The 11,224-nt window shown below is 55.2% G+C and overlaps 1 protein-coding gene across 1 annotated transcript; it reads left to right on the forward strand.

The window, feature by feature from the left end:
* Window positions 1-526: 526 nt before the first annotated feature.
* On the forward strand, window positions 527-3,313 carry MIND_01232100 (Ankyrin repeat-containing protein; the record flags this gene model as incomplete). Its single annotated transcript, XM_037368819.1, has 6 exons — window positions 527-677; window positions 733-807; window positions 853-1,774; window positions 1,825-1,996; window positions 2,053-2,850; window positions 2,894-3,313. Exons 1-6 carry the CDS (start codon window positions 584-586, stop codon window positions 3,311-3,313), a joined length of 2,481 nt encoding a protein of 826 aa, XP_037214787.1. The 5' UTR covers window positions 527-583.
* Window positions 3,314-11,224: the final 7,911 nt, after the last annotated feature.

The raw sequence follows: 11,224 nt of genomic DNA on the forward strand, positions 1-11,224 counted from the left end.
CATGTAAATTCAATACATGTTTCAAAGGGAAAAGAAAAATTTGAATTTCCCGTGGGTCTTGACTGCAACCTATCGGGTGCTTTGGTACTGGCTGGAAGTCCTGCAAAGTGGATGTGCTCCTCCCAGAAGTCATGAACATTCCCAGGATCCTCGAGAGTCAAGATAGCAGGCTCCATTGGTCTAATGAGAGGAGAAGATATGGCTGCCGGCGATCTTGTGCCGGACCAAAGTGTCATAAACGTTGGGCGAGTGGAAAAATTACTTTGATTCCGCGGATCCGCGATGACGTAGGTATGATTTGTCGTTCGTCTTCGGCCGAGACAAAAAAATCAAGCAAGAAAACTCATCGTGACGTCCTCTTCGTTTCTGTCGAGTGCTCACCACACTGTTTCCAAGCTCCGACCCTGTGCAGGGTCTCAAACAAGCGCCTGTCAGCCACGAGGCCGCCAAGCATCATGATACGCATGGCAAAACGAGGCCGTAAGCGCGCCGGTGGGAGTCCTGCCAATCGCCGCACGCTTGTCGTCTGTGGCGACCCCACACTTCTTTTCCTCTGCACCCACATCCACAGCCTTTGAAGGGTATGAGCGAGGGCGGACGACGAGACCTTTCGATGGCTGGCGAAGACTCGGAGCTCGACAAGTACTCGGATGCGCGGAATAGAGAGGGGTGCTCAGGCGAGTGGCGCGCTCGGTGGAGGCCGTGAGTAGCCTCAACTAATAGTCATTCTAGACCTCGTTCCTCAAGAGGGCGGACAAGATGGTGTCGGAGAGCATAAAAACGTGCGGGAAGGTGGTTGGCAACCGGGTACGAAAACTTGGTCCATCTCGCTCACTGGGCTGACGACAAAAGCCACCCGACCGAGAGCATCCAGTGCTCCTGGCTCGGACTACGCGTCATTCAGCTCAAAGGCTCTGACTCCGACACCCGACGCGTTGAGATCCGGCCGTGGTCGAGGCCCTGGCAATTCTCATCGACCCGAAGCCCTCTTGCGCTCGCGCCCGTTGACAGTTCATTCGCCCTATGCAGCAGGACCGAGCAACTTCCCTCGTAGCGCTGCATCACGGTCACGTTCACCTTCTCGCGCTCAGGCTCGCTCTCGCTCTCCATCAGGCTCTACCCACCAAAAGCCGCACCAAAAAGGCCGCCGCCCCTTCCCATTCCGCACACGAACCGATTCTTCCCCCTTTGCACGAGGCCCATCGTCTTCCCGTGTCTCGCACGCTTCGCGATTCGGTCGGTTTGGCCACCAACCCACATATGCATATGACCCTTATGCCTCCCATCCGTATTATTACTATGGCTATCCTTATGAAAATGCGAATGCAGCTGCCGGCCAGTCGGAGCGGGAGCCGTTTATCGCCCGCAATCCATTCCGACTGCGTTTCCGCACCGAAAATACGAGGGAAATCCTCCCTCTGTATCACGGCTCTACCTCTAGCAGCGACACCTCTGCTCCCTCCGCAAAAATTTCCCGCCTCCATCAAGTGTGGACGGCATTGCTGTCCGCCGTCTCCCTCCTGTTGGTGGCTCTTCCTCACCAGTTATGTTTGCACCTGCTTCTCCTCCGACTACCGCACCTCTACTTTGGCCGAGTGGCGTCGCTCTTCGAGGATTCCAACTTTTCTGCACGGGACATCCCGATTCTCTTGTCCGTGCGCGACATCGCCACGGTCCCCCATCTCGTCAACTTGCGCTATGGCTGGGACGCGTTGCTCGACGGGCTGCTAAGAGAATGGAAGGCACAAACCGTCGTTTCGGCCTTGTTCCTCTCGTAAGTTTCCCTCCACTGTGCAAATCAACTGTTAAGACGAACCATGGCAGCACAACCCTGTCCCTCTTCCAAATATCTTCCTCGATCGACCACGTTTCCCGCACGATCGCCGTCCTTTCACTGCTCTGTGCGCTATTCAGCATTTGCCTCTCCTCGCTGTACATCGTTCACTTTGGCGGGGGACCGCTCCGTGCGATACGGAATGCTGCCAAACTTGCTGAGGTGCCCCATCCTATGCATGCCTTTCCTTTCCTTTTACTGACGCTTTGTCGAATTAGGAAGCTCGGCAAAGCCACCCGTCGCAGATCTGGAACACATGGGTCGTCCTCGCGCTGCCCGCCGTCTGGTTCGCCTGGTCCGTCCTACTCTTCCTCACCAGCATCACGATCTTCGTGTGGCAGATGTACACGACTGCCCGTCCATCATCGCCACAGGCACCACATGACCAGCTGGCGCTGGGCACCGCCGTCGCTTTCTGTGTCGTCCTTTCCCTCGGGCTCGCATCGTTGGTCTCCGCGCTGCTCAAATTCCAGCACTTGGGCGACCATGACGCGCGTCAGGCCCGCGCCAACCCGGAATCGGACATCGAAAAGCACCCGAGCGACAAAGGTAGGCCGTGGCACAACCGCGCTATCCCCGCCACCCCGAGCAACGAAGCGCTTTCGCGAGCGCAGGCACAGGCCGACGACCCGCCGCGGCCGGGCCGGTCGCCCTATATGTATGCGGACGTGCCCGATTATGCCGGCCCGGCCCACGTGATGGGCGTTCCCCAGGCGGCATCGTCGGTGCCCTCACGAGGGCGCAGCGTGCGGTACCATCGGCGCACAGAGGTATTTCAGGAGAACCAACCCGTTGTTAGCCAGCCGCTCGCGCAGGCGAAAACACGGTCCGAGGGCATTGACAAGGTGCCGTTTTCGAGGTTGAAGGTCGTGGAGCTTCAAGTGAGCGGTGAAAATCACGCGGATGCGGATCCGAAAGGCCAGCCACAGTCCTACGCCAGTGGGCTACCGTTTGTGGCCTCGCCAGCCCTCGAGCAGCGGGATATAAGGAAGGAAGATTGGACTCGGTTCATCGAGGTATACTTGCTTAATTGCCTTACCTCAACTAAACTCCTTCCAGGAACTCGACGCGACGTGCCGCCCCGACTCGGCCGTTCCGCCCTTCCCGCTGCCCGCCGCGCTGCACACAAATCGGACGGATACCGGCGGACGGGCGTGGCAGATGTTGCGGCGCGTGGCCACGACAATGCATGTGTGGAACGACCGCTTCTTCGGTGTGCGCGGCGTTGAGTGCGTCATTGTCCTCCGGGCAGGCAACGGAGAGCCTGAAGAAAAGCATGCGCAGCGGGCGGAGATTTGGTTAATTGGGCTGACCTTCGGTGGAGCAGACCGGGAGGAGAAGCAGGGAGTTTGGGGGGCGATGGAGACACAGACACAGGATGGCGACGGTGGCAGTGGCCGAGGTGTGGTGGTCCGCATGCGGGAAGAGGCGTCGAGAGGCAGGGATCGGTATTATTGCTCCATTGCTGAGCTATCATGAATGATAGATGCGTTGTTGAGGAGATGCCAGTGCCAATGGACTTCGATATCATGATTCCAGTGCAAGGGGTTCCCTTTCGCTCTACATGAGATTGTTAGTGAAACTTAACTATGTAATCCACTTATGTTTCCTTCATATTCAAATGTTTGTCCACACTTATAATCTTTCTAGGCCACGATAGTATGTAAGTAGTAATTATAAATGATCAAATAAAAGCTCAAATGTATATAACCTCAAGATCAAGACAAGGTAACAATTACTAGCAAGTTACTCCTTACCAGGAACGGTGACATGTCTTGAGCCAGCCTTGCAAAAGAATACGATCTATACATATTTTCATGAAGAATATATTGCACATGCATCATTTGAATTGTTATTGCACATACTTACTATACTTGCTGTTTGATATGGTAGAATCTTCATTGTTTTAAACAAATTATAACATGCCCAACAATCAGATAATTGCAACAAAAAGCTGTTTTGTGACAGTCCGGCATCAAATCATTGCAAGTCAATGAATTCCTAGCCATTTGCAGGTGCTATGTAGTAGGCAGACAGGAAATTGAAAATTTCCTTTCCCCTTTTAAACATATATTGAATGTACATAGATGCACATTCCCGAGACAAGAAATATGATATATTAATTGTTTTATAAATGACTATTCTTTATCAAGCTTTCTGTAAGACCAAAAAGAATATCTTGGGCAGAGATAGAAAAGTTATTGGAAAGCTGACTTTCCATATGGCTTTCACTACCCCTTTGTATATAATATAAAGAAGATATTTTTACTCATTTTATAAATAAGCTATTTATATTCATGTTTATTTATTGTACAAAAGAACATATTTCTACCATTTTCAGAAGGGTCATCTTTATATACACTTTTACTAGCAGACAGAAATAACATCTTTCAAGAAAAAGAGAAAGGTGTGCTTTTTGATCGCATGAAAGGGGTAAGGAAACATCATCTTTCTGACTTTTTCAGAAAGATGCTGTTTGTTCTTGTATGAAAGGGGAAACAAATGATGTCCTTTCTGCAAAAAAAATAAAGATGTTATTTTTCATTGACATGAAAACATGAATATAAACACATCCTCTTTAGGGAAAAAAAATGTTCTTTGTGCTATAAAGAAACAGGTCTACAAATCTGTATTGAAAAGATGAATGGCACAAACAACACTAATTGAGAGGATGCCAGTTAGGCTAGCAAGAAGCACCATGAAAAGATATTGTAAAGATGATGCAATTTAAAGACTGGGGTATAAGACGAAATCTACTCTACTTATATACACTACTACCATGTGTTTACCATACCTAATATAAGAGGTAATGACATCATACTTTAGCCATGCTTTAATGTGCTGTTTGCCTCATGTCCAACTCCACGCTGTCAATCAACATCAGCATCGACATCTGATAATCCAGTCACCATCTTATCGTCCATCTTCTCTCCTCCTTGTCTTATCTTATCAACCAGGGCCACAATAAAAGGTTTAAAAGGCAAAGAAAAAGCTTTCTTGAACCCATGGTTTGACAATGAATTTTCAATTGACAATTCAGTTTTCTCTGAAAGAGGTTCCTTTCATACAAGTGAAATATCTTTGAAAAACAACCAATTATTCTAATTCAGATATATGATGTTTCTTCTCTATGAAAAGAAGTATTAAAATATTCATATTGAATTCATTTTTTAATGGAAAAGAAAGTCCTGTGAGGGCCTGCTTGGTGTCGATGTTCGTCCATAATGTCTAGACTTCCTAATGAGTATATGTCAGGGGAACCTCCCTTTCGGCCCCTCGGAGACGATTCCGATTCCGGTCCGACTCCGGCTCCGACTCCGGTGATCGCATCACCGCCTCCGTCAGGCGCATCGCCGCCCCCGCCTGGCGATCCCCCTGGGACCTGGCCTGCGACATGGCGCAGGCATACTGCACGGAGCAACGATCAACCTTGGCGCGTCAAGAGCGCAGTATATAGTTCCGCTACCTAGCAGGCGGACCCTTAGAGTTTCTTCTCTTTGGATCCTCCCCTGCTAGGTCAGCCTCACTTGTATTTGCTTACTTCTATTCACTCTTTGGATCCTCCCCTGCTAGGACCTTGATCTCAGGCCTCCGGGGTTGCCCTTACAGCAGAAGAAACTCTCTACGGGATCAACCGGACAAGATTGCTAGGTTCGGCGCTGACTCAGGCTCGGAATACGAGTCCGTTCCGCCCTCGTCACCCCCCCTACCACTTGTCCCCTCCTCCTCTGTCACTCCTGTCATCCCCGCACCTGTCATGCCTTCCGGAGCTACTCCTGATGCTGACACTCGGCTGGATGCACTCGAGGCGAAAATCGACCGCCTAACTGAGGCCCTTACTCTTCTCACCACCCAGGCTTCCGCTGCCGCTGCCGCCGCTAATACTGCTGGCGGACCCCAAACAACACCACCCCCGGAGACGTCGATTCCGACTCCGACTCCGGTTCAGGGCGATTCCGAGGCCCTCTTTGGCGACATCAACCTCGCCTCAAAATTGGTCTTGCGACCAAACCCTCCGTTCACCTTCAACGGCGATCGGAAACGCGGCCGCGTTTCTCTATGCGGTCCGCACCTACGCCCGCCTTGCCCCTGAGGCCTTCGTGGTCAACGGAGAGGCGAGCGAGGAAAAGGCCGTCCGCTATGCCATGTCGTTTATGGCAGAAGGACCCGCTCAGCAATGGGCGGAGCGCCACGGAAGCAAAGCCCCGTTTCCGTTTCCGTCCTGGGGGCTCGTTCGTTTCCGAGTTCCGACTCCGGTTCGTCGAGGAGAATGAGCAAGATCATGCTCTCTCCAAACTGGAGACTTCCGCCTATCACATGGGCACAAAGGATGTCTACCAGTACACCGACGACTTCGAGGACCTGATGGACCTCGCCGGATTCGAAGACGCGTTGGTCAAGGTGACCAAGTTCCGCCACGGACTTGACCCCCTGATCAACAACGGAATCACGTCCTCGAACGACCCCCGGACCTCCGGGACTACCTTAGCTGGCGCACCCGGGCCTTCCGTCAATACGAGGCCCTGGTCCGGGCCAAGCTGATCAAGTCAGCCGCCCCCAAGACGCCTGGCGGTTTGATTCGGACTCTGTTTCCGGTCAACCGCATCCCGGCTCCGGCCCCTTTCCGCCTGGTGGCTCCGGTCGTGCCACCCGTGGCCCGCGCCCCCGCTCCGGCGCCTCCAGCTCCCGTCCCCATGGAGTTGGATCGCACTAGGGCTCGGGGTGCCCCTCGTCGCGCCTGCTTCAGGTGCGGCGACCCAAACCATCTCGCCCGGGATTGCCCCCTCCCCGCAGACGTCCGCTCAATGGACATCCTCGACGAGGTGATCCAACAACTCGGTGACGAGATGTTAGCGGAGTTGATCGCCCGCTACTCGGACACAGCTGCGCTGCCGGAAACAGTCGGAGTCAATGGCCGGAGAGGATTTTGTCCCCGCGACGAGTGACTGGTGTGCCCTCGTTCGCGTCCGTAAATCGTTTCGCTTGTTTGTATGACGAATCAATTCCTTTGCCCTACAACGAGCCTGAAACGAAAGACATACCCTCCCCCGCCCCCGTTTCGACTCCGTCTCCGACTTCGCCCCGCGACTCCGGTCATCGTCCTTCGCCGCCTCACTGCCTGGGAAAAGAAACTGCCCAAGCAGTACACTGTCGCTGCTTCCCCTGGAGTGAACTCCCTCCACCTCCCGTTGGAGCTAGAGTCCACTACCAGCGCGCTTAAGCTCTCGCTCTCTGGCCTGGTTGACTGTGGTGCCACCTCCGACTTTATTGACACGAACTATGTCGCTCGGAATGGCATTCCGGTCCGCACCCTGGCGCAACCGATTCCGGTCTTTAACGTTGATGGCACTCCGAACGACGCCGGCTCCATCAACCAGATCGCGGACTTGGTCTTACGCTACAAAGGCCATTCCGAGCGTGTTCAACTTCGCCGTCACTCATCTTGGTAAACAAGACCTTATTCTGGGGTACTCCTGGCTGCGGAAGCATAACCCGGAAATCAATTGGGAAACCAAGGAGGTCAAGATGACACGGTGCCCCCCGCGGTTGCTCCACTTGCCGCGAGGAAGAACGCGTTGAACGGACTGAGCTACGGCGACTCCGGCTGCTCCAGAAGCGACTCCGCTCCGGCCCGTTCCCCTCGGTCTGCACCATGGACCTCTCTGGGCCTGACGACGGAGACGATTCCGTCTCCGGTGACAACTCCGCCCTGCCTGATCTGATGCCGGACTCCGACGACGATGAAGACGATGGTCAGCTTGAAGATGGTGACCGCATCTTCTACACCTCGTTCCGCCCCTCGGAGGAGATACGCGCTGGCAGTACTGTCTCACAGCGCCTGGCCGAAGCCTTCGCCAGGAACTCCGCCCCTGCGCCCTCCGAGATCCCGGACTGGGCTAAGGAGTTTCAGGACGTCTTCAACAAGGAGTCCTTCGACACGCTACCGGAGCGGAGAGCCTGGGACCACGCCATTGAACTCGTCCCCGACGCTAAGCCCACCAACTGCAAGGTGTACCCCATCTCGCCCCTAGAGCAACGCGAGCTCGACGCGTTCATCGAGGAAGGGCTTTCGACGGGCCGGATTCGCCCTCCAAGTCTCCGATGGCGTCTCCGGTCTTCTTCGTCAATAAGAAGGACGGCGGACTCCGCTTCGTCCAGGACTACCGTGCTCTCAATGCGATGACTGTCAAAAACCGGTACCCCCTTCCGCTGATCAACGACCTCATCAACCGGCTCAAAGGCGCTCGTTACTTCACCAAACTCGACGTCCGTTGGGGCTTCAACAACGTCCGGATCAAGGAAGGTGACGAGTGGAAAGCGGCTTTCCGGACTAACCGAGGCCTGTTCGAGCCCTTGGTGATGTATTTCGGCCTGACAAACTCTCCCGCGACGTTCCAAACGATGATGAATGACATTTTCCAGGACCTCATCCTCTCCGGAGACGTCATGATCTACCTTGACGACATCCTGATCGCCCATTCCGACCTCCGGAAACACCGGCAGATCGTTCAGGAGGTCTTGCGGCGACTCCGAGAGCACAAGTTGTACCTCCGAGCGGAGAAGTGCGACTTTGAAAAATCGTCAATCGAGTACCTCGGAGTCATCATCTCCCACAACCACGTCGAAATGGACCCCGTCAAAGTCGCAGGCGTCTCCGCTTGGCCGACTCCGGAAAACAAGAAGGACATTCAGCAGTTCCTTGGGTTCGCTAATTTCTACCGCAGGTTCATTCGGGACTTCTCGACCCCCTCGCGCCCTCTCTTCGTGCTCACCAAGAAGGACCAGCAGTGGACTTGGGGCGACGCGGAGGCCTCCGCGTTCCAAGCGATCAAGGACGCAGTCACCTCGGAACCGGTCCTGGCGATTCCGGACGACGCCACGGCCTTTCCGACTTGAGGCGGACAGCTCTAATTATGCGACAGGGGCGGTTCTTTCACAATCCGCCCCGGACGGGAAGTGGCACCCTGTAGCATTCTATTCCAAAAGCTTAAATGATGTCCAGCGCAACTACGAAATCCACGACAAGGAGATGCTCACGATCATCCGCGCACTCGAGGAGTATAGACACTTCCTCGAGGGCGCCGCGCATCCCGTCGAGATTTGGACTGACCATAAGAATCTGGAGTACTTCAGGAAGACGCAGCACCTCAACCGGAGACAGGCCCGCTGGTCCCTCTACCTCTCCCGGTTCGACTTCACGCTGCACCACAAGCCCGGCCGCGACATGGGCCGACCTGACGCCCTCTCTCGGAGACCCGACCACGGAATCGATTCCGACAACTCCGACGTCGTCCTTCTGCGGCCCGAACTCTTCCATGTCCGCGCTCTCGAAGGCGTTTCCGTTTCCGGCCCTGGTTCTGAACTCCTTCGCGACATCCGCGATGCCCTCTCCGGTGAGCCTGACCTGGAGGAGCCCGTCGCACTAGCGGCCCGGCAACTCCTAAAGGTCCAAGGTCAAGCTCGAGGCCCCCCGCTCCTCGCGCTCCGACGAGTGGGCTGTCTCCGGTGGTCTTCTTCACTTTCGTGGGAAGATTGTCGTACCTAAGGATAAGGACCTCCGGAGACGCATCATCGAGCTCTGCCACGACACTCGAGTTGCCGGACACGCGGGTCGCTTCAAGACCTTGGAGTTGGTCTCCCGGAACTACTGGTGGCCTCAGATGTCTCGCCATATTGGCCGGTACGTCGCGACCTGTGACTTGTGCTGTCGCACCAAAGCACTCCGGAGACTGCCCCACGGAGAGCTGCACCCGACGGAAACGCCCCCAGAGCGTTGGCATACCGTCTCCGTCGACTTCATCGTCGAGCTTCCGGAGGCCCATGGGTACGACGCGATCATGGTCGTCGTCGACACCCTTGGGAAGCGTGCCCACTTCTCGGAGTGTCACACCACGGTCGACGCAGTAGGGGCGGCTCGCCTCTACTACCGGAATGTCTGGCGCCATCACGGGACTCCGGAGAAGTACGTCTCCGACCGCGGCTCGCAGTTCATCGCGGACTTCACCCGAGAACTCTGGCGTCTAATCGGCATCAAGCCTGCCACGTCCACCGCGTACCACCCGCAGACAGACAGTCAAACAGAGCGCGTCAACCAGGAGCTGGAGCAGTACCTGCGGATCTTTACCAACTATCAGCAGGACGACTGGGATGAGCTGATTCCGGCCGCGGAGTTCGCCTACAACAACCACGTTCACTCCTCCACGCAACAAGTCCCCTTCATGACGGACACGGGACGACTCCGCGCATGGGCTTCGAACCCGGAGTCCGTTCCGCTATGGAGTCCGTGAACGAGTTCCGCGACCGGATTGCCACTGGTGTTGCCGAAGCCAAGGCCGCGCTCACTAAGGCCAAAGAGGAGTACAAGCGCTACTACGACCGGAGACGCACTCCGTCTCCGGAGTTTAAGGTTGGCGACCGTGTTTGGCTGGATGCCTCTGACATCAGGACGACTCGCCCCTCGGAGAAGTTCTCCCACCGCCGCCTCGGACCATTCAAGATAGTCGCGGAGATCAGCAAAGGTGCCTACAAGCTCGACCTCCCTCCGCGCTACTCGAAGCTCCACCCGGTCTTCCCCGTCGTCAAGCTCGAGCTCGCCCAAGACGACCCCCTTCAACGGACGCCCCGGCTATGACCAGCCCCCTCCGGACCTCGAGGACGGAGTCCCGGAGTGGGAAGTAGAGGAAATCCTGGACGCAAGGGTGAGGTATAAACGGCTGAATTACCGTCAGATGGAAAGGCTACGACGCGTCGCATGACCAGTGGGTCCGCTTCGACCGCGTCTTCGCCCCGGAGAAAATCGCGGAGTTCTATCGTAAGTACCCTGGCAAACCACGGCACATCGCCTCTGCAACCTTCGACTCGATTCCATTCCGGTCTATGCGCCGGGACGCCGCATTCAAAGGGGGGTGATGTCAGGGGAACCTCCCTTTCGGCCCCTCGGAGACGATTCCGATTCCGGTCCGACTCCGGCTCCGACTCCGTTGATCGCATCACCGCCTCCGTCAGGCGCATCGCCGCCCCGCCTGGCGATCCCCCTGGGACCTGGCCTGCGACATGGCGCAGGCATACTGCACGGAGCAACGATCAACCTTGGCGCGTCAAGAGCGCAGTATATAGTTCCGCTACCTAGCAGGCGGACCCTTAGAGTTTCTTCTCTTTGGATCCTCCCCTGCTAGGTCAGCCTCACTTGTATTTGCTTACTTCTATTCACTCTTTGGATCCTCCCCTGCTAGGACCTTGATCTCAGGCCTCCGGGGTTGCCCTTACAGTATACTGTATCATTTTGACTGTTAGTTCAGGTGCATATCACATGTGCACCTGAACTGAGCCTAATTGAAATAGGTTACACCTTACATGCGAATTTACCATCAAATGTGTCCTAATTAGGCA

Source organism: Mycena indigotica, assembly GCF_014461135.1.
Source record: "Mycena indigotica strain 171206Taipei chromosome Unknown Mind.scaff0012, whole genome shotgun sequence".
Classification (NCBI taxonomy): domain Eukaryota; kingdom Fungi; phylum Basidiomycota; class Agaricomycetes; order Agaricales; family Mycenaceae; genus Mycena; species Mycena indigotica.